General features: G+C 40.9%; 1 protein-coding gene across 3 annotated transcripts in view; it reads right to left on the bottom strand.

Annotated features, from left to right (window-relative positions):
* ARHGAP21 (Rho GTPase activating protein 21) overlaps positions 1-24,490 on the bottom strand; it is a 123,288-nt gene that overhangs the window by 68,135 nt on the left and 30,663 nt on the right. For 2 of the 3 annotated variants that reach the window (XM_066991607.1, XM_066991609.1), the window contains exons 1-2: positions 21,387-21,613; positions 4,776-4,958 (exon numbers count right to left, since the gene is read on the bottom strand). In XM_066991607.1, coding sequence (XP_066847708.1) covers positions 4,776-4,958; positions 21,387-21,470 — 267 coding nt within the window. In that variant the 5' untranslated portion in view covers positions 21,471-21,613. Of the gene's footprint in view, positions 1-4,775; positions 4,959-21,386; positions 21,614-24,490 lie in introns of those variants that run through there. The other variant, XM_066991608.1, reaches the window with a different exon arrangement.

Genomic DNA, 24,490 nt, shown 5'->3' with positions numbered 1-24,490 from the left:
AGGATGAGACAGAAGTCTTTCCTAGGTGTAAGGCATTTCTTTCACGACATATAAAAGTGGAGTACAGCCTGCACCTCAAAACATTACAATAGCACAGAAGTTATCAGAATGCCTGCTGGAGCTTTAAAAGAAACCACGCAAGTGTCAAACGAACAAAAAGAGTGAATTAACAGAGATCTGGTACTGATTTGGCTTTTCAGAGGTCATGACAATCAATGGCCATTATCACCCCAACTCTGGTAGCAGCAAACAGCATATCCTTATGAATAGTCCTGTCTGCTCTACACTTTGGTAAAAATGCCATACTATTTGACAAATGCTGTTAAAATTTACCATTATATCCTTTGAACACCTGTAACAGTCAGTTGGTTTTCAACTAGGTATGATCACCCAAAAGAACAGCAGCAAAGAATTAGATGAGGCTAATATCTGCATGTCTCTAATTTCCACCCGATCTATCAAGTGAGAAAACATCTTTAGGACCCTGAACATCAGAGCTCATATATATATGGATCATACCTAGGGCAGGCTACCTTGTCTAATGCTATCAACAAAAAGTTATGGAAGGGGAAAGTTAGTTAATATAAAATTGCCAGCATATGAGAGACACTGTACTGGGTTTGTCAGTTTGTCACCCAGCATGCAAAGGTGTGTTAAAAGAAACACCTGCAAAACATTAGTTTTTCATTGTACCCAGCCAATGAACTCGGGCCTTTAAAAATGGAATGCTTTATAATGCAAATGTTTCGGAATTAGCTTTCTCTCCTACATTTACCTTTTACGCTTTGCAAGGTGTTAGAATATGCAGCTTCCACACCTAAAGCAAATATATTCATTTATCACTTCACAGCTTCTCAGACTGATTCAGTTTGTACAATGTAATTCATATGCAAAGAAGTGTTGCTGACTAACAAATCCTAATAATCATCCGATGTTCAACGCATAACGTAGGCTTCTTGTAACGTTATCTTAAGAAATCCTCCACATACTATTCACGTAATGAAAAGGAGACATGAGAATCAAGGAGGATACATAATGGCTTATTCCTGAACATGGAGCTATTCCCCGTGTACTGTTTGGAGTGCGGCCCCACGCAAGCACAGCCAAGCACTTTTGCCAAAACACAACACGTTGACTGCAGTCTCAGTTTACAAGATCATCTTTCACCTCGTCCTTCACCCAGGGCTGTCCCTCCCAACAGAGCTACCAAATCATACTTTCTTCCACTGCCTTTCACTGCCGTAATTACTATAAATCAGCTAATAGATTAGATTAAGAAACAGGCACAACAAGGGGGGTATTTACAGGAGTATATTCACTGTTAAGTTCCACCTTCTTTCCTTTATGTGTCACTTTAAACTTACAGTTAATTAGCCATTTTGTGAAATACACAAGAACTTATCACAATATCCTGAATTTGGCCTAGACTTCCTGTACTATGTGTATACTGAACATTAAATGAAAGAAATTAAAAGAAAGTCTGCAGTTGCTAGCAACCTATAACCTTAAATATAATATACTAGTAGTCAGTATCAAAGCATGTAGGGATGTTGCCCTAAATTGGTTACAACCAGTTGTGTTCAATCCCTTTACAGACTGCAAGATGGAAATGTAACTTCCAGTCAGATGGAAATGTAAATGAAGAAAACAAAGCGTTAAGGAAGCCTCTCATGTGCCGTTTTTCAGGTCGTCGTCACCTTGTCACTAAGTTGTTTTATGCTCATTCTCACCCTGCTTATTCAGGCGGTACACAAGTGGCAGCCCGTACCCCGGGTGGCAGTGCCAGTTAGAGCACTGGTTCTAGCTGTCTAGACAAGAATAGGAATTTCTCACTGGTGACAACAGAGGTCTGCAAAAGGTAGATGCCAAGCTTTGTACACCTAAGGTCTAGAAATATCTGCAACTAGAGCTTGCCATTGCCCCTTCCTAAACCCTACATCTCCTGGTTTAACACAACTCCACTTACTTTATTCAGGCCTTAAACAGTTCATTTCAGAAAAATGAGTAGCATCACTAAGAACAAAAAGTTTTAGTACTACTGTGTTTTTTTTTAACCAATCTAAACCAAAATAAACCCTTTTATTAGACTATCAACTATAACACTAACCCTCTTAAATTCAAACAAAAATCCAATTTTCAAATACATCCAGGCAGAGAACAGAAATGAGATTATTTTTTCTTTACATGAAGAAACACCCACTCTTCCCCACTCTGCATCATCTGAGGAGAGTTCTTTGCATCCAAGAAAATTCACCCCACTGCCTTTCCAAGTTGCAGCCTCCTTTGGCCTGTAGGAAGCTTTTCTTTCCATTGCCATGGACTTTCCAGCTGTGGTCTGATTTTTACCACACCCTGCAGTCTAGAAGCTTTATGCTCTGTCCTTGAGAAAATTCAGTGTTCCCCCCATGTGAGGATTCTTTTCTTCTCCACAAAGGACTTCACCTGACCATGTTAACAGCTTTTCAGATGAGTTTCTAATTCTCTTTACTGCCACTACCAATTAATGTTGACTTGCAGAAAGGTTAAGAAGTATTAGAACAAGACTACCTTGAAAGAAATCAAAGCTACAACGCGAAGCCTTCCCCAAGGTAAACAAAGACCTCTGTGCCGATCTAGAGGGAAAGCGAGAGCATCAAGTTGCCACTTGAAATAACGAAGACTGTGACAATGAGAAACTTGTAGGGGATTGAGTAACTGGCTGTTATGTCAATGGCACCTTCAATTTCCAGCTGTAACCTCTACCTTACATCAGAGGTAACCGCACACATTCTCTGATGTAAGGAAGGGACAAGGTTGCTCGATGATGTAAAGCAGTCATAAAGCCAGATCACAGTTCCTATTTTCATACTATCAAAAAACAGAAGCACCTCCTCCTCCCAAGACCCTTACACTTTTGGTCAGTAAGAAAAGAGAGATGAATGATACTTGAGCTTAGAATCAATGACAGAGTCTACAATTAGCCAGTAACCAATATGATCTTTGTTCAAATAGTGGTGGCACAGAAATCAGATTTGCCTCATAGAATCAGGCTGACAGCAAATGAAATTCATGCTTTACATAACTTAGGTACACAGACATCTATAAAAGCCACCTTATTAAGACCCAGGAGTAATAATTTTGCACATCTGTTACCTTCTCTGCTGTCTCACGGACATTAAAAGGAAGAAGAGAATATAATGGTTCAGGTTAATTTACAGAAGTGCTTACCAGGGCTCTGTGCAAATGAATTTTATAATCCTTAGAGGTGACTGAATGCCTGAATATAGGTATTACATCAATCCAACAATCCCATGATTTTCTTTTCAAAAACCAGCCAGAAAAGGGGGAATGAATTACCCAGATTCTGCCATACCAGAGGAGAAACAGACGTAAAAAGGGTGCAAAGAGCTTTTGAGCAGGAAAAGAGGGAGCTAGAACCTCAAGATACATTTCAAGATCTACAGGCATAAGCTCAGTATTGTATTGTTTGGGTCTCTGTCTCAGGAACCATCAGAAGCAAATGAGAAGACAATGGATGACATTGCCTCCCTCCTCCCCCCCAAGTTTATTTGCCCTCCCTCGTGCATATGTCATTTTGCACGTGGAAATAGTATCATCTGTATGAGTAGATCTCTGAGAAATCCAGGAGAAAACCAATCTAATCACTTCTCGGTTAAGGAGTTGAATCCTGCTCATGCTGTCTATTTTTACCTAGAATGCAAATATGGGTTATCAGGAGATGCTAACAAGTGCACGTAATCATCTGTCCAGCTCAGCTAAGGCTTCCCCACTCTCCTTCACGTTGGAATTTAACTAAGGATTGCTCTTGGCTGACTCTCTATAACCTCTGTTGAAGAACAGAAACTTTGGGATGACCTAATAGAGCTAATAGTCTCATTTAAAGTTAGCTTCAGTGACTCTGTGTTAAGGGGAAAAACGCTGGGCGCAAGTGCCTGCTGTAGCTGAAGTTAACTGGAAAAGCGTACCAACTTTCCCCTGGAAAGATTTTTCTATTTGAAACAACTCTTATAGCCACTGAAGATAAGCAAAACAGACAACTTTAGCTAAAGACAATTAGAGACACATGAATCAATTATCTGTCTGAAATGAGCGTTTTGAAACTCATTCCCCCATCTTAACATCAACCTAGTTCTCTGCCTAACCGGCAAAGCAGAAGAAATCTCAGAGGTAGGGCGTATCATGAGAACTTGCATATTTGATTAAAATAAGCAAATGTTATTTGAACTCAGTAGAATAAAAAATCCCTTCTTGATACTCAAATCTCTATTCAACAGTTTCTCAGTACCAGGCACTACAGCAACTTCCAATAGGTTCAGTCACGTAGGGAAATACAGACAGCCTTTAAACGAGGCAGACTGATTAGCTGCTTAACATTTTAAAATAATTGCTTTAAATAAAACCTATAGAGTATTTTAACACCATTTCTCATGAAGTTAGGAAAGTTGTTCTTCAGTTTAGGCCAGTATATATTTGTCTCTTGACTAAAAGGGAGCTGCAAGAGTCTTGTCCTTTTCTGCAGAAAGAACGTAATAAAGAGAAAAAAAAAAAGGTCTTTCTAACATCCATCAGTTTTAAGATATTCACAAACTATGGTAAACTAATTAATTTTTCCAGGCTGTTCTTTCAGGATGATGGTATAACAGATTTCAATTCTGGAGAGAGAAAACAGAAACAAATAAAAAAATCCCACAACCCACACCCCATCCTTGAAGCATACGCTTTAAAAGGTATACAAATTAATGACACTGGCTTTAGGTAAATAAATAGTCACTTACTTTAAAAGAAAACTGAACTGCAGATTCTGGAGGGTAAACTATGAAGTGTCTTAAAGTGAAGCCAAAACCCTGAGATGTCCTCCTTAACACGACGGTTTTTGGACCAGGCCAAGAGAAAGTTTCTTCTTCCTCTGATGGTGATATAGCTTCACTCTGCTCTTTTCCATCTTTATTTTTTGATGCCTGAAAGAAAAGAGACACACAAAGATACTAAGTGTAAGTTATAATTCGGATATTTTTAAGAGTATTCTTGTGCACCTGAAAACAATTTTTTTCCCTCCACATTCAAAATAGATTGATTACCAATGACGTTTTCTTAAGATACATGTCTTGTAAAGCAGCATCCTTCTAGCATTACACCTCTCTGGTCATATCACTTACACAATTCTTAAATTTTAAATTAAATTACACATTAAGAAACTTTATGTTCAACAGTTTAAAGTTGAAATGAACCTCAAGGAATGTGTACAGATTATGTATTTTATTTGCTTTCTAGTTTACTTGGATACAAATTAAGCATGCTTTCTTTTTGTCTTCTGCGACTCCATTTCTGGCCACACAGAGCTCACAGGCATACAAACACACCAACTCCTTTTCCTGACTTCAAATGCAGGCATGATTTTCTCAGCTAGTAACTCCTCACTTAAACAACTGAAATAACTGAAGAATGCATGAAATTGGTTAGGCTTCTTTAGTGAGACACACGTTTTCTCATTATCTTTGATTTCACCTGCTTGTTGTCTGGCTGTGTTTTCTTTTCCCGCCTCAGCTGCTTTCTCTGAACAATTCAGTATTCCAGCACTACACACAAGTAAAAAGGCCTGATTTCCTACTACAGTTATACTGGAATCCCAGCTCTCTGTTAGAAACAAGACATTTTGTTCCTTTCTTAAGGGTAATTCTATATACCCATGACTCAGAAATATATGATTATGAAAAAATATTTTTATTATTAAAAATATTTATCTTCTCAGCCTTATATGAAATCTTTCATTTTAAAGTGCATGCCACATCATTCATAAAATCTGAACCAAAAGCTGAAGACATACAAAGAGCATGCAAAAACCCTATGACCCTCCTCTAAATATTCTAGTTCAACGATGCGTGAAACAAATTTAGATACCAGAGCCTATAGCCTATTCAAAAGGTATTCAAACAGAAATAATAGTCTTCTTGTCCTTCTGTAGCTCTGTTGCTGGGGCTCAGCAACTGGCTGATACGTGTCAGAATTTACTGCTTGGTTTTCTTCCTAGACTGCTCCAAAATAATCCCTTACAGCTGGGATTTGAAAAATGCAGCAGTGCTTATTGGTAAGGTGGGCCCAGCCAACTCCAATCAATACCTACAGAGAACACAAAACGTTTTGACTTCCACCATGACAGCAATGGGTGTCACGAGGGAACTTCTGCAACTACTTGGTGGGATACTTAACTCTGCATTCGGGTGTGTAAAACCAAACGTGCTTCTACACGGCTGCTACGGACAGCTCAGAAAACCCGTACCTTGTTTAGAGCTGCAGGGAGGCCAAAGGAATACCACTCAGTGCTTCAAAGACCAGCCTCCCTGCCTCCGATCATCCTGTGCTCAGGGAGGAAAAACATACAAATGGCAAAGGGTCTTGGTGCTATGCACACGCTGAGAAACGGAGCCGCTTATGGAACACAAAACTGGGAGAATCCCGAACAGCCCCACGGGGCTCTGCTCCTCTGAACATGAAAGATTATTTTCGGATTTTTGGAAAGAAATATAAGAAACTCAGTCTCAGCCTAGTCGACCACCTAGTCCTTGTCAATCACCTTCATTCTTGTTTTGCAGTATTCGTGTAGAACAGAAAAGACTGAAATTAGGTGACTAATGAATGAAAAATTAGTCTGAACTGTGGAACTGACGAGGCTGGCTTTAGTTTAATCTTTGCATTGCTTGAACTTTAAGTTAAATGCTACATAACCCTTTAGCCTGACTACGAGGTCAGTTATTGAGGTGTTTCCCACCAATCTCTTCAGCTTCTCAACTTTTTCTCATTTTTGCACGAATGAACGTACTTTCTCGGTCTTCCATTCTCATGGCACGAGTGGAAAATTGCATGATTGAAAATGATGACTTCAGTCTTATTAAAATGGCAAAACAAGTAGCTCACAATAAAAATCATTGGCTTCAACATCATGACAGCAACTTCCTCTACTAAGTGACTAGCAAGCAGAAATCCACCTATTTACCCCTTCTCTGTCACCATTTTTTCTCCTCTCACGTTTTTATAGGCAACACTTGGAGAAATTTTGAACGATCAAAAAAATACAGGTACACAAGATCAAAAAAACTTTAATAAGCAAATATCTGTCATTAAGAATACATAAACAGCAAACCTAATTCTGAGAATCATTCAGGATGGAAAAAACTGAAAAGATCATCTAGTCCAACCTTTAACCTAGTACTGAAGTCCACCACTAAACCATGCTACTAAGTTCTACATCTACACGTTTCCTGAAGACCTCCAGGGATGGCAACTCAACCTCTTCCCTGGGCAGCCTGCTGCAGTATTTCACAACCCTTTCCCTAACAAAATTTCTCCTAATATCCAACCTAAACCTCCCCTGGTGCAACCTGAGGCCATTTCCCCTCGTCTTGTCACTTGGTGCTCAAGAGAAGAGTGCAATCCCCACCTCTCTATAGACAAGGGCAAAATGCAGCACTGAGAAGCAGAGGACTAATATATTTGCCCTTTTTTTCCCCCTGATTAGCCTACAGGTAGTTGTGGTAGGTATTACAACTGATCACTGTGGTTTACTTACAGCCCTACTGCAACCCAGGATCAAAATGCAGCCAAACTTCCCTAGGTCTGAGGGGTGGGAGACGTAGTATTTGATTCAAGTGAGAAACAAACCTCTCATTCCCCTGCAATTTCAAGTAAACTTTTACCACTCACGCAAGTTGCTGAACTAACAGCTGCCCATAAACACCAGTACTCCACTGGCAAGTCATCGTTTCCTGAAAGAACGGGCCAGAAGTTAAAGGTTATCATCATGCCATCCTTGGACCGCCCGCGAGGTCTGCCAACAGTTCAAGAGAAAAGGTCAGTATTAATAATAAATGTGGGACGTGGTCAGTAACAGCAACTCTGAGCCGCCACTACGAACAAAAACGAATCTGAATTACAAAGAAAAGAGCCAACATCTGTTGAGTCACCCCGTGAATGGTCCAACCACAGCACGCCCACCAGCAATATCCCTTGCCAGGGAAGGCTTTTAAAAGGAACAAGCAAAGTTTTCAAAAACACAAACAAAACAAGGGTGCAAGACAGCAAGCAAGAAACAGATGATGTTTTGCACAGGCAAGAATGTTACTGAAAGCAGGGATCCTACGTGGTGTTTCTTGTGAGCCAAAAGTGATAGTAATCAAGTTACAAACACGTAGATAACTCATATCCTTAAGGTGATTTGTCTTTAGAGGAGACTGATGTGAATTTCAAGAAAACGAAATACATATGCTTTATTTTCATTTCACATAAAATCTAACAAACAGAAGATTGTTTTGCTGTATTCCTTACTAAAGATCTGGATGCTTGATTCAGTAAAACACTGAATCTCTACAGATTCAACATTCAATGTGAAAGTCAGAACGCATACAATTAAGTTCAAGGACTGAAGAATCCCAGGCTACTAAAAATGATTCAAGCATCATTTCCCTCAGGATTGCTTCATATGAGCTTTTTACACAAAGTATCTCAAAACATCATTTCCTGTTACAGGCAATTACAAGGACATATAGCAGATGCTTAAATGCACTATAAAAAGCATTCTGTGCTTTGAATATTGCCTTTAACCCTGTTTTTCTGAGCGATGAAAGCATCCACGAAAAATCATACGGCACCTTAAAGAAGTGCATGAATCACCAGGAGCTTAACACAGTCTACAGAATTATGTAAAAATGGTAAATATGATTATTTAGAACCATCTATGTTATGTCCAAATAAAAGTAAATCTCAAAACAGTAATTTCACATTTCATCGGTATAAAATTTAAAAAGAAAACACACAACTTGCATGGCTTCCAAAGCCTCTCTCATTTTCTGGCTTCTAAACAATTTACGGATAGATCTGTATAAATAACATGCTAAAAACAGTCCAGTCCAGTGACAGTCATAAGCAATTGCAATACAAACTATCAGTTGTCTTCTTGGCTGTCTAAACAGATAAATAGGTATGCTTTGAGCTCTGAATACTATCTTCATAGATGAATAATAGGGAACGTAGTAAGCAATTACACATTGGACTATCAATCCTTGAAAAAACATGAAAAACAATTTAAAGTTGGTGTGAGTAATGTGAATCACTGAATCACTCATTTTCATCCATATTTTATCTTTGTATTTGGCACACAATTTCAAAATTATTTCCCAAGTCACTTGGGACTGGCTTGGCATTCACATTTACTCTAGTTATCTGGTTCTAACTTTTTTCTTTAATCATCCAGACCACTTCACAAATGAATTATGTAAATAAAAATCTCATTGTAAGCGTGTTTGTTTGCCAAACTAGATTTTCTGGAGCCTAAATCTTGATTAAGAAAACAAACAAAAAATAAAAAGCCAAGAACACCAGACTGACTGGTGGAGTCACCTACCAACAGCTCAATAAGCACAGGTCGCCTCCTGCTTCAGAAGGATTTTGCCATGCTCGTCTACCAAGAAACGTGCTACCTGAAACAGCAGCTTGGCTAGATGTGCATGCGCTGAACAGAAAATGGATTGGTGTCACTCGATTTTTCTGATTCAACAGGCACCAAATAATATATTTTTTTTTTAAATCACCATTGACATAAGCCAGAACCAAAAAGGATTTTGAACATTATCAAATCCACAATTGCCCTAAGACAGTAAGAGGATATTCCAAATGCTGTAATAAATGTTGGGCTTGCTTAGAAACAGTGGTATTTCTTGTATCAGGTCATTTATTTGCCCTATTTTTTGTAACCAAGTAGCTATCATTTAGCTAACTGCCCTATTACACCTGCAATTTCAAAGAAAAAAGGACTTTGCTAGCAAATTGATTTTACTTTATGTGACAGAAAGTGTAAAAAGTCTTTTAAAAGGTAATGGGGAGGGGAAAAAAAGGTTCCTTTCTGGCTAAGACTAAAGAACAGAAGGAAAAACTACCTATATGGGAAGAAAATCTTGTTAGCCACAGAACAATGGGAGATTTCACTGCAAGTCAGACCTTCTTTAATAATCAGATTCCTCCAGTGATGGTTTTCAAACAAAATTATAACAAGCCACTGACCCTTTTAGTCTCAACCACGCAGAGAACTTCAAATCACTTTGATAGAAGCTGACAAAAAGTTGCATGAAGATATCCCTCAAAAAAATAGTACTACTTTTCTGGTACATCCACCTGCTCAGAAATAATGAACCAAAGAACTGTATTCGTGCCCAGAGGACATCATGTTCCCTTTACCCTTTATCATCTTCTGTAGTCAAAGAACTAGGCTTCTGAACACAAGAGATCTCAGGCAGAGTAAAATGCTCAATCCACTGGAGAACATGTGGTTCCCTGGACCTGCGATGCTCGGTTAACGGTCAGACTCTATGATCTTAGAGGTCTTTTCCAACCTAAATGATTCTGTGATAAGGGACAAGTATAACCCCCAAAATACACAGCTCCTGGGCGTTCTTGAAACAGACAACACTAAAAAAAAAGCAAAACACATTTTAGAAAGACAGATGTTTAACACAGAAGGTTATACAACTTGTCTTTGAGATCCATCATCACCACCCTTATTTGCAGTATAGGTAGGCATATCCAGCACTCAAAAAGGAAGCCAGACAATTATTTATACCCGTACCACCTCAAAAGTGGCCATACTTCTTACACATTTTCCACACTATGGGCAAATTCAGGCAGTACTCCATTAAAACCACCACTGCCCTGAGAAAAGCCTCATGGCCAACATACACAGAACAACCGTGACAAGCGTTGAACGTGTAGGCTGAAAGCTCTTGCTGCTCTTCACACAAAATCACAAGCTCTATGCCTTTTGACTGCTGAAATGAGGACTGCAAGTGAAGAGGTTTGGCTAAGAGTGAATACATCAAAATCCATGATCACATTCCGAAACTGTCTCAATCCATAGCAAGATAAGGTACTTCTAGTGTTTTTTAACCAGATTGGAACGTAAAAATAACATTTTATTCAAAAGTAAATCATTCTCAGTGAAAGGAAATTAATTACTAATACAAGGTTGACACCTCAAGCAAATTCATCCTCCCAGTATCCAGGAAATAGCTTTGTCCTTGAAGCAAACAAAATGAGTTCAATCACTTTCAGCCTCAGCAACACATTCATCTCTTCACTGAAAAATCCCTGCAAGTAGATGAGCAGGAAAACCAGAAAGCAGAAACCCCCAAACCTACATAATTCCAGTCCTCTGTGTCAAATATGCACTTGTCCTAACTTCTGACTTTAATGCTAGACAAAATCCTGCAGTCTTCCCCCGAAACAGATAAGGAAGGATGTAGGGGAGGATAGATGTTCAGGCAGGAAATGGAACTTGGCTAACGTCCTGTCCGCACGTGAGTCTTCCATTGTTTTCTGTCCTTGCAAGGTAAGCTACAAGGTGTAACCATCAGCACCTCCAAACCCACAGTGATGGTAGGAAACCTGTTTCCCAAACTAGCGTGACATAAGAAATCACAAAGATCTGAGATGTATCACCTTGGATGCTAGCTAAGACCAAAAAAAGGCATCTAAAATTAAAAAAAAAAAAAGTCTTTTTTTTTTAGTATTTAATTGATGTTTTTCTTAACAGCTATACACGCTACAGACTTAAGAAACCTTAAGCTGAACTCCAAAGATACCCACAGTATTCTATGCGGAACACCAGCTTCCTTCTCTACTAACACCAAAATTAGACTCTGCAGTTTATTAACGAATCATCCCAAACACTTCAGTATTTTGATTGTCCAACTAGAATGTTCATATTTGCATGCTACCTCAAAGCTACCCTTCACAATATGTGAGCAGTAAGAAAATATATGTATATGATTATTAAATACTGCTTAATTTACTTACAGAATTAAGCTTAGGGCAGATGCATAATAAACATGAATTAGCTGCAGCTACCTGCATGAACATCTCCACAGGGCTTCTCTCTCCAGGTAACCAGACATCAAGAGACAGCTTTGAGGCTAGAAACAAGGCTGTATATGTAAAGCTTCTGTCTTAAATACTACCTTTTCAAAAAAAAAAAAAAAAAACAAGCACAAAAAAAAAAGCAACACACCAGCACATACAACAAACTTGCATAATTGCTGACATTTACTATATACCAACTTGTACTTTTTAGTAACGCTCAAAGTAGACGTGACTGCAACGCAGCAACCCAGAGTGAAAGTAGTTCAGGATGAACAAGTCTTTATCTACAGGAGCGATACTGTAACAGCATAATCAGCAGGAACTGAAGCACCCAGCAGCTTGAGGCACGTAAACATACTGAAGCACAGAAGAGGAGAGTTATTCCTACACGAGGACATCCCTCAGTACTCCTCCACTCTCGCAGAGTGGGCCATGAGGAGATGGAACCCACCCAACACACAGTGCTGGGCCTAGCGACGGGTTGAGCAAGAGATACGAGAAGATACCTGACCCCATGCTGTGCATTTTAGTGCTATATGTATTTAAGAAAGCTGCAGGAAGGACTCAGATGCCCAATGAGAGTAATTGCCGAGCCCATTTCCAGCAGGTACCAAGAGGAGGCTGCCTTGCCACGAAGCACCTGAAACTGGAAATGAAGATGTAAACAAGCCCTCAAAGCTCAAATAATCAGACAGCTGCAAAACTGCTCTCACCACAAGAAAAAAAAAAAAGAGATGTGGAGATAAATGGAGCATGAGTCATCACATGCAACTGTTAGTAAACAGCACTCAGGTAGATAAAATCGGCCCAGTCAGGGCCCTCTCTTCAGGACAACTGCTAATAGCAAAAGACAGCCCGCTTTTGGAACCGGGAAGCACAGCTCTTCTTTCACAGAAGCTCTTCACGAAGGAAGAAAAAATGCAAAAACAGTCTTCAGAGCATGACTTCTCCAGATCCGTGGCTTAGAGAACGTGTGAGTTCTCAGAGTCCCCAGGGGACCCGCTCACCTCTTACAGGCGGAGTGGGGGATGGCCGCTGAGGCTCCCCAGCACCGACACTGCTCAACTGCAGCTGAGGAGGATGCAGGAACCGGGAAGGCCTGCAAAGGCCAGCACACCCAACCAGCTCTCCAAAACAAGATCTGAACCTTTCAAGACTCCAGACAGTTACTACAAAGAACGGTATCAGTCCAACCAGGAGAACCAAAACAAATTACTAGGAGTTTAAGGGCAAAGATGGGCAATGCCCATGTTTCTCATGTGCACCCCTCACCCAGCCTGGGAAGTTGGGCCCTGAGTGAGGTGGTGAGGCAGTCTCTGTGGGCAGATCTCCCCCACTCAGCCCTACGAGGGGTCTCGCTGATGGCCATAAGGAGCTGAGATGGTTCAGAGCAAGGCAGTAAAGATGAAAGGAGCACTGGATAAAGCGAAGGCCCGGGAGGCAGGCCACCTCCAGGTGCCACACTCACAGCAGCCCGCTCTGTTGTTTCAATGTTCTGCCCAGGTGGCCACAGCGACAGGTCAGTGTTGGGGGAATAACCAGAGTGAATTTAGGTATTTGCTATGAGATAGCCCTGGCAGCAAACCTGCCACCTCCTCCTTCTAGGAACGTGAACCCCACCCAGACGAAGTGCCGGGCCTAGAATAATCCTTCAATTCATACTGAAGGCCGTGGCCACCTGCCTGCAGCAGAGATCAGCAGACACACCACACACAGTTGGAAATTTCTCAGAAGTGACTGACCCAGTCTAATAAAACACATTAACGATGTCCTCAAACCAAGGCCAGGTAAGGAGAAAGGCTCAAGAGAGCAATATAGGCCAGCTCCAGAGGCATGAAGTAAGTGGGAAAGCTGCAACCCTTCAAAACCAAAGCTTGTGCCAGCGCAGCAGATGGCTGCTCGCACAGGGAAGGAGACATCGCTGCTGCCGTGCAGGGTGCAGAGCTGCCTCGGGGTGGAAGGAGATGGACAGAGGGACGTGTGCTTCTGTGTACTTCTATAACTGCCATTGCAGTAAACACAGTCAAAGGAGAAATGGTATTTTTGAGAGGATTTCAGTCCTCAAAAAGGTCAAGGCACACACCAAAAAAAGCAAACAGCAAAAACCTCCCCACGTGCAGCTTGTTACCCAAGCTGAAGTTTGCCTTACTGTGCTCTACTGTTCACGAAAGGCTGCTCTGTGAAGCAGTTGATGCTTACGTCAGTCTCACCCCTACTCCACAAGACCTGAAAAGCAAAGCTGAAGGCTACCTGCAGCAACCTCTGCCTTTCTCCCTCACCTTAAAACGCTCTCACATTTAAATCACAGTTTTTTCCCCCGAGATCAAATACAGGAAAACAAGAAGGGTTAGAAGAAGCCTGTAGCTGAAAAACTCCATCTTCTCTGTTTGAAATCAAGTCCCTCCACTGCAACACATAAATGACTAGCTTTACACTGGCAAAGCACTCAAAGATGCAGGAACATGTGACAATCTGAAAACAGATGATCACAAAAATGGCACTTCTGTTAACTGAAAAGTTCTCAGTGTGCTATTTTCCTGGCTCTGGGTTAAATGCAGAAACACCAATTGGCTCTCTAAGGGGAGCCCAGCTGGACCTACTTGCTTGAATGAAAGGAGCGTGCAGCTCTCCAGGCCAGGGGAGATCCAGAAACAGTTTTCCTACTTTGCAGCAGGGAGAGCACAAACCTACTCACTCTGGTTAGAGCTGACCTAGCACTTTATGCAGAGCAAGCTCTGGTTTTCCCATACAGCAGTTCTGACACCTGGATTTTTTGCACTGTGCTTTGACTTCACCAAGAGCAAGATCATGTTTGGCACGACTAGCGCTCCATCGCAGCTCAGACTTGACTCAAAACTTCTCCAGTTAGCACCTAGCATCTTCATTATCTAGATGAAGGCATAAACTTATCTGATCCTCCTTTAAGTATCAGACACTTGTAAGTTTAGCATACTTCAGCTCCTTAAGGGTTTTAATTTTAACACACATATATACACACTACGAAAATATACTATATTGTGCATCCATCTCTATATTTACATGTATACATGGAGATATATACATACACATTTGTAGTAGGTTGTGCACATTGTAAAACAGTAATGCTTTAACTACGATCTTTTCAAAACCTAATTAAGTGCAAATAACTGCATTTAGCTCATACCTTCTTCTTTCCACACAGTGACTGCCAATTTCAAGCAATACCACCAAGAAGCAGAGGCAAAATACAGGGATTTACTTCACGGGTCTGAGATGCAAACTGTTTCCGCATTGTTTTTGCTCGTATCTTGCAATTAGTATTTAGAATAATAAACACACATTTCATAGTATTAAATGTAGTCAGAAAAACATTAAAAACAAAAAAGAAATTGAGAGCTTCCTTGTTTTCTTATAGGCTCATTAGCAAAAGCCTCCCCTCTTAACAGCTACATCCTCCTTAAACTGGAAAGAAAGGAAACATCTGCAGGGCTGGTAGCATAACAGCAAAATGTCATGTGATCTTAATTTAGCTAAATCAGAGCTTTTCCTTCTCTACTTGTTCTGCCCCTGCTTGTTAAGAATAGGAAATGCTTTGTCTTTACCTTAGAGTCTGATCTGGAAATATCAGAGACAGGAGACTGAGAAAGCAAACTTTCTTAGCGTCGAAGCAAAGCTTGAGGTTACTCTGTGCATGATAAAAACTGTCTTAGTAGTCTGACAGAAGCGATCAACAGAGGTTGCACAGAGTCACGGCCTGTCAGCAGCTGCCTTACGCTGCTTCTTTCAGCCTAGGGGAACTTTCTGACAGACCCAAGAATACAAGCTGTCCACGACCCTCTCCGCTTCCTACAAATGGGGAGAGAACATTAAGTTCTCTCGTTGCCAACATCCCCAGCCAAGTGTGTTACTGCAAAGTTAGGAGCTAGCTTGGACAACGTTTGTATACTCTTTTGCTTTCTGGAATAACACAGACTTTATCAGACACACCACATACCAGATAGTTTTCACTACATTTTCACCAGACTCTATTATGGCATACCTATTCACACATGCTAAATAGTTCTGCAGAAGCTCTTAAGAAGAGCAAAATCACCGCACACTATAAAACCTGATTCACTCTGAGCCCATTGCAGTAATCAGATGCAGCACAGCTTTAAAGGCAGCCATGAAACCACCTACACACTTCCTCCAGCTCACACTGTTTCTGCTTGCCGTACCCAAGGGCTATGGCTTGGTTAAACAAATCATCAGCTCTGCCGGGACCCTGGCCAAACCAGCCAAGAGAGCACCCACTTTTCCACAGCCTCTGTCCCTCCAGCAAACCTCTGGACTTAGACCGGGCTACTCCATGGTGCAGCTACAACGCTGAGCAAGGGCTTTACTTTGTGGGCTCGGCGGTGGGACAGAAACGCACCTTACGCTGCTCTCTAACGCAGGTATGAGGTTGATCTTCTTACAGAAGCTACTGATCTTTCCAACGTAAATAGACTCATTCCTGCTTTAAAGATATGAAATCAAAAGACTAGCTGCACCACTTCATCTGCATAAATGCGTTGTCATAACTGCTGGTAACTCAACTGGTTCAGACATAAGATGTGAACATCTTCAACTTTGCAATGCTGCAGTTTTACTTAAAATTTTGTTCCATGTGCAACATGAACGTCTGACCTGCCCAATGCCAAAAGGAAGCCATTGGAAGATCAGGGAATTGACCCGCAATGTCAAAATCCAGACTGTCACCCTAAATATAGCAACTCACTTCCAACAGCCATTTCAGATTCAATCCTGTTGGCAGAAGACTTACCTCCTCTCATGGGAAGAGTTTTAAGAACTGACTTGAGGGAAGAACTATTCAGATCAAGTCTAAACTTCCTAAGAAAGATTTAATACAGAGAACATGGCTCAAAAACACCACAAAACTTGTAAGACAACATTTCAAGATTCTTTACACCCCTGAATACACAGCTTCCCGCCTCAGAAGCAGACACCTCTAGATATATAGTTAAAGCTACAAGCTTTAACACTGGGTAAATATGGAAACTAATAAATTCCTGCAGGCACAAACACACCACTTAAATATAATCCTGGTCCCATGTTTTAAGATATTTGAATATAGTATATAATGCACAAATTAATATACTGCAAGTTTTAAAAGCCTTAAACTCTAAAGTAAAAAGGTTTGTGTATAAATCAGCACACGCAGATGTAAAGCTACATAACTCACTCATGTTAAAATATTTCAAAACCCTAAATTTGTAATCTACTGTGCATATAGGACAGAAAAGCAGCTTTTTCAGTGAACAATTTAATTTACTAAGATATAATACTTAGGAAGCTGCTTAAAAAAAGTCTGTGAAGTCATTAACTTGAAAAAAAATCTGAAATCTGTATGTCAACAGAGATGAGATATCACTAAGAGGATAAAGAGGAGAAAGTTGTCCACAGGATTTTCAGTTTAGCTGCAAATCCAGAAGCTTTCAAACACTGCCCTACCACCATGCGATGATAAGCGATCTACATTATTTCCTCACGGTTTGCAGAGAACATGTCAGTAAGAATGGTAAATGCCGATGACTAAATCCACATTTGTATCTGTCTGGAGAACGGGGTGGAGGGCAGTGGAGAAACCTATTTTAACAAAAATTCACTTGCTTTTTTAAGAACTACTTGTCCTTGCATGCCTATTACCACGGCTTGAATTGCTCACTCTTGCTGAGTTACTTCCCCGTACTTCTGAACATTACAAATGTTTCTCCAACAGCAATGTGAATTCCCACAATGAGTAAAGCCACCAGCTATTTCCTGCAGTGTTTTACACCTTTTACTCAACAAAACTGAAAACATTACACCCTGCACTGCTATGAGGCAAGATTTTTATCATATTCCCTCCCTCCCTGAGGCAGGAGCTAAACAGAAGAGTACAATAAGATATCATATCACATTTCTAAACTGTTATCAGCTGCAAATATCTGAAAGGAATGCAACCACCTTTATTATTTCATCCTCCAAGTGACACATTCAGAAGACTGAAAAGCTTTTTTTTTTTTTAAATGTTATCTGAGATTCTCCAGAGGAAGGGAATAGCTGCAGTGCAGCAGCCGATGCAGTGCTGCTGCGTCCTCAGGCTTGAAGGCGATGCGATAGCTGAGCCTGCGCTGCAATGTCTCATTCACACACACTGCTATACAGAAAAAGCCTGTGATAGTGAACTCAAGTTAAAACAAAATTTACAAGATCTTGGCCGCTATAGTGCCACAACACTCAAACTTATTTCTCAAAGACTGTGTTGATGTCAGTGGAAGCTCCTCCAAACCCAGCAGCTTCAATGGCCAGGCACTCGGTACAATGAAACCGCCCGACCAGCTGTGAGTTGATGGAACGCTGCAGAATGCCTGCCTTTGGCTGAGAAACCTAAGATTAAGTATTCGGATGGCTGAAAGCACATTATTGTTACTTTTAGAGGTTAGGATACAGCAATAAAATAAAGAAAACAGTAGACAGGCATTGCTCAGGTAGGAATCTGGAGCCCATGAGAACCTGGGAAGACCTGCTCTCCTCAAACCAGGAACAGCCTGCTTAGAGCACGCTGCTGAGCTGAGCTCTTTGCTGGCCTGAAGACCTACGTTCAGTTCACCACCTACTATTCCCTCATCTAACACCTGAAGGCAAAGCACTTGTGATACAAGGAGAAAAAACTGTAAACTACTCAATTTATTTTTGAAGACATTCCCTTTTTTTCTTAAGGGAGAACACTAAAAATTCTTAGTTTATCAGTGTCACCAGACTATATTAATTACAGGATTAATCATCTATGACACTGTAGGATCCCACTTACAAATCCCCTCATACACATACAAGCTTTCTACCTGCTACTCTTTGACTATTTCTAAATCTGTATTCATGCTGAAGTTCTAGATTGCCCGTTCAGACTCCCACTCTTAGATCTACCCCGTGTTTCACAAGACCATCACAGACAACACAAAAAAGCAGCAAGACGTTTCACTACTCTGCAGTAACTCATTTTAAGAAAGATCGGAAGTAATGAAGCTGTCCCGTAAAGATGAAAATCTGCAATTAATTCAGTTTGGTTTTGTACTCTTTACTGGGAGACAAGAAGGCTTCTGATTTATTATTCATGGATCACCCTGCGAAAGCCACGTAGCCATCAATCCCAGCCAAGGTTTGGGCTAAAAAAATGAAATTTTTCATTGAAAAACATGATTTCTGACTCGGATTCCTAATTTAGTCCTGACCTCTGCATATTCTTTGAAAACATAACGTTCTAAAACACACAACACCTTGCTATATTGGAGTACAAAAGGCACCTGTCTCATGTTACAGCAACTCTCACGCTGTATCATGAAGGTACTTTTTGTAAAATCTGTATTAACATGGTGGGCATGTATTAACATTCCTGCCTCTTACATATTTGTTCCCTTCCTGTTCTAAAAAAACAGACTTTGGGAACTCTACATTGGGGGAGAGGAGCAGGGTGTGTGCCAGCAGAACAAACAAAACAACCCTGAAGAACAACTCTATAATCTGATTCAAGAAATCATTAGCGATAAACAAACAATTAAGCTCATTTTTATTTTCTCCTTGAATATACACTTCTGACAGCCATTTAGGAGGAAATATGTTGTCTCAGAAGGCAAGCCTTCAACTCAGCTCTCAGATGACAATTTGTAATCCACTCCCTGATGTTTTACTGGGGTCACGATGGATAAAAATCACCTAAGCAGCTGCATAGCTCCTGCTAATTCAAGGACGCCATATGCCAAACTGGAGCAGTTCCACTTCAGAAGGAGCTGTTAGCTCGGGCTGCACAGGTCACCCACCTCCATTCTCACCAGCAGGCTTCTCCAGCACTGCTAGGTGGAGGATTTGGAAAGCGACACTGCTGCATAAAGCAGGAGGCATCTCTCTCTCTCCAGGGCTGACAGCATTCACTTCTTACATGGCATCTCAGTGGTCTCTTCCTGATCGGTAATACCCCATAAATGAACAAACAAGTTCATTTCAAAGAAAAAACAACAGCAGTAACTCACTAAAATGTGCAGTTCACAGGGATTTTAATTTCAGGGGAAGAAAAAAACACACACAGCAATCATATATTCTGCTTATCTAATAAAAAAATAGTAAAAACAAACAGTTCAGCAACATGTCTACCTTAAGCATGCAAGTAGTTTCAAGTATATTGACCTAAGGCCTGGTTTTCTTTCCAGCTTTTGGGTTATGTGAAATCTGCCTTGGGTGGTTTGGTTTTTTTTTCGTTTATTATTTTGGTTCTTAGCAGTTCATTTCAGTTTATTACTCAAAATGAAACACACACACACACACACAATGCCCCTTTCCCTTCCCCCTACTTGTGTCAAACTCCTTTTAAAATTTCACGGGACTGTCCACATCATGAGCCAGGCGTTTTCTTGCTTCTTGATTTCTGAAGTACAGGAAGCTATTAGCCAGGTTGAGTTTGTCTATACAGATGAATGTAAGCAATTACCTATGTAAGCAAGCTAGACCAAACTTAGTGAGACAGCTCAGCATCTGAAAATTAAGACTGGAAGAAAGCCTCAGTTTGTCTCTGATTTTTTTAATTCACCAGATGAGGCTTCTTTTAACCCATAACATTAAGGAGATGACTCAAAAGAAGAAGGCATCAACAGACCTATATGTATAGTGGGAATGTTTCTGAATCACTTGCCTCTAGTTACTGTACTGAAACTGCAACTTTTTTCTTTTAAAGTGCTTATCTTCTCCTTAACGCTGTAGGAGAATACAATAAATTCTCCTCAGTGACTAAATGTTATGTGAGAAATACAGGTAACACCTAGAGTACCCTGAAAGTAGTATTACAACAGCACAGCACTATTTTAAATCCTTAGTAAGTGGATTCTATTTACAAACAAGCTTTCAAAATCCAGGCAGGTTTTTTTTTCCCTCCAGTTGTGCAGGAAATAAGTCAATTAGACTTACAGCTGTCCATATTAAGGACTGAATAACATCCTGTGGTCATTTATTTTATCCTGCATGTTCACAAAAGAGTACACAAAAAACCTCCACTCACATCATTTTTTCTCACATCCATGATAAAGTATTTTCAAACAACCAAGATGTTTGAGTCCCATTAAAGCTGGGGAAAAAATCAGCTTTAAATTTATTTACGCTGCAGATGACCCTGGCACGTCTCCCCTTTCCTGTATGTGATACATCTCTTTTTGTGCAACTCCTGAAGCAAATCTCCCTCAAAGGTCAAGACTTTAACAGAACAACCTAAAGTACTCCAAGTGTTAAAAAAAAAAAAAAAGCTTTTATATAGTTAAAAGCATGTTTTATATAGCCAATAACTCTAGGAAATGCCTTAGTACATAGCAATACTTTTAATCCTACGTTTTCCATAGGATGGGGGGGGTGGGGAAAAGAGATGGACCGGAGCCTTCCCTCCCCCCCCCAGTTATAAATTATATAATCATATTAAAATATGTAAGGATAAGAAAACAACCGACCTGGCCACTCCAAGCACAATAGAGGTTACATATGAAGCTCCAGTTGTGGTTGATCACGCAGTCCAAAATCTTGAACCGGGCCATGTCCTGCTATAGCGCAGACTGCTGCTGTGCTCTGACTCAGCTTTTGCTGTGTGCTACCAAGGATGCGAGAGCTATGCAGTAATGACATTCAGGAACAAGGACCTTCTTTCCTGCTCAGCCTCCCTTCCCACCCCAGCCATGTGTCAACTCAACGAGATAAACTGACAGAACTGCCTAACGTTCCTCAAAACGACACTTCCGAAACTGTCAAACTATGCATTCTTGGGGGGGGGGGGGGGGGGGGGGGGGGGGGGGGGGAAAGAGGGAAATAAGAACAAGTACAGTTCGAGTGTACCTTTTTGTATTTCCTTTAGTGAGATTTCTTAGGATGTTCTTTTTTTTTTTTTCCTGTTGCTGCTGCTAACAGTCTGAATCTCAATAAATTAGAACAATAATTCATACAATAAATCTTAAACCTGCTTAGGCACAGCTGTGATGACGGATGCTGTGTTTTCTTGAGATCCGAAAGCTTATACTGTGTTTTAAACACAGCACAATACGAGCAACTTCTCAGCAGCCAAGTTTTACAGAAGTCATAGAGGTTCATCGCCTTCATGTTCTTAAATGGCAGGCTCCCTTTAAACCATCAGTGCTGACAGCACTGCTCAGAAACGCTGCCTGCATTTCGTACCGAAGGACAGCGGCCGCCCCATTGATAGGGGAATGGACGATGGAGCAGTGGGATCCTGAGAGACTGCAGAAGTGCTGGATGTTTCCTTCTTCCTTTACACAGTTCTCTTTTGCAATTTGTGAACAACCCTATCTCAGATACACATCTCGCCTTCTGTCTTGACTGTTCTACCTTGTGCACCCTCTTCCCCTTCAAACAAGAGATTCAGAAGTACAGGAGACCTGTTTCCACAGAAACATACCCATTTTGTTTGATGGTCACACGAACCATCAGACTTGTCACAGAAAACAACTTGAATTATTCTGAGGTTTAAACACCACAGCTAGCTAACAAACCTTTCAGGAGGTCAGACAGTTCTATCTGTAGCTCCAAATAATTTAAAACTAGGATGTTATTTGTTGAAAGCACATTAGGGTCCCAAGCACCTGCCCAGTGACAAGAAAGGACCCCAGCACTCTGACCCCAAGCCGAGGAAGGAGCAGAAAGAGCCCCACAGGGCACAACCCTCAGGTCCCCCCAGACCCAGCTAAGGAAAATACAAGAGAAGCGATGTGGATGAGCAGGAGGGAAGCATTCTGTTTGCATCAGCATTCGTGCATTGCCTCAAGGAAGAACATCTGCAATATGCAAAAGAGTTTTCAGTCTTGAGAAAGTATTGAGCAAGGGCAACAGGACCAGGTGGCCAATTCACCCTTTGCTTTAGTAACAGCCAAGCTACTGAAAAGTACTTCAAACGTGAAAGAAAATTCATGCTACAAAAGCAGTCTGGAAGTAAAACAAACTTGTACACAAGGGCCAAACAAATGGCTTGGCCAAGTAGTAGCTTGTAACTTTGGAGCAGTTACACAAATAAGGTCTCGTTTGTTTTAACTGAACCACACAAAAAAACTTGTTCTAATTTCTCATCCCAGGGGCCCTGGGAATTAATGCCAGGGTCCAAGCAAATCTCTTCCCTTCTCACCAACACGAGGAGTCTGAGGACTGCCAGGACACAGTTGTGTACAACAAATCTATGTCGTTTACGATGTAAATGGCAGAGATCTTCTATTATCACTACAATTATGAAAGAGGGAGAAGAGCAGTATCAATGTGACACTGCACAAAATGAATATAGTCTCAGAAAAAAGTACTTAGATTGGGAAAAGAGCTTGAGACATTAAAAGCATAAAAACTCCTTGTACAAGTTAAACAACCAGCACTGAAGCAGCCAGTGCTGACAAGTGGCTAGAAGACATGTCCTGCTTAGCAACTATTACTAGGTGGAACAGACAGACTTCCTCACGGCACACATCCTAACTATGCAAGCCTGAGAGATGTGGGAGAGGGAGGATGTTTGGGAAGGTCCTGCTGAGCGGGGGATCCTGCAGAGATGCCAGAGCAGAGCGAGGCCGCGAGGCATCCAGGAAGGAGCTGGCAGCCTGCAGGAGCAGCAGGCAGGGATGCTGGCAGAACCCGAGGGGCAGCCTGCACCCGGCTGAGAAGCGGCTGCACGTCACTTGCACTGTGGAAAAACGCGGTCATCAGCTGCGCAGGGTGGAGGGAAGAAGGGAAAGGAGATCTGGAAATCTGAGGCACGTTTGCTGGTTTATAACAAAAGCCATCAGCCAGTTTTTAAGCGGTATTTTGGTCTGATTCTGTAACAGCCTCATTATTACATACTTTAAGACGGATAAAGTACTATGCAGTATTTATTCCTTCGAAAGTATTTAAACTCGTAGTAAATAGCCAACATGGTATTTTATAACTCTACTGTACAGTTTGATATAAAAAAGTCGGTCAAACCTCAAAAAACAAATTTGTGCAACACTTCCCATAAAATCAACAGCCCTTATTAACCTGTTACTTTTTGGCAGTAATTTTCAAAGTTTTAAGGAAATTCTGACACATACAACCCCCCAGTCTGGCCAGGGCTTATGTAATACTTACTGCAATTCACACTGAAGTGTCTAAATCCTTCAGATAAAAACAAATTACAACAGAAAGAAGTAGGAAAACATTCTCAGAAACAATCAGTATGGGCCTGAATTTGTTGTCGACAACAATCAGTATCAAAATGCTTTTAAACTTCAATGGGCATGGAATGAGATGAGGACTGAAGTTTCTGCAAGCCTGAGCCTTTATTTAAAGTCCCTTAGATAAAGGATGAGCTCAGAAACTGCTACAAGAGCAGCACCCTCAATAGTTGTTTTTATTCCTTAAAATAACTTCTTTCTTAAAATTTCCTTCTAAATCTGCCTGTGTACTTGTAAATTTGATCTGCCAGTACTGAAAACCATTCCTGACAATCTCCAACTAGCCTGATGACTGCTCCTACTTACAAGAAAATCTCCTTCCTGGTACAAGGTTAAATCAAATTCCACTGCCTTAGCATTACTCAATTCCTACCTTA

The sequence above is a fragment of the Anser cygnoides genome, chromosome 2, assembly GCF_040182565.1.
Source record: "Anser cygnoides isolate HZ-2024a breed goose chromosome 2, Taihu_goose_T2T_genome, whole genome shotgun sequence".
NCBI classification, from domain to species: domain Eukaryota; kingdom Metazoa; phylum Chordata; class Aves; order Anseriformes; family Anatidae; genus Anser; species Anser cygnoides.
The sequence above is the reverse complement of the archived record's forward strand: the minus strand, read 5'-3'. Positions and strand labels throughout refer to the sequence as shown.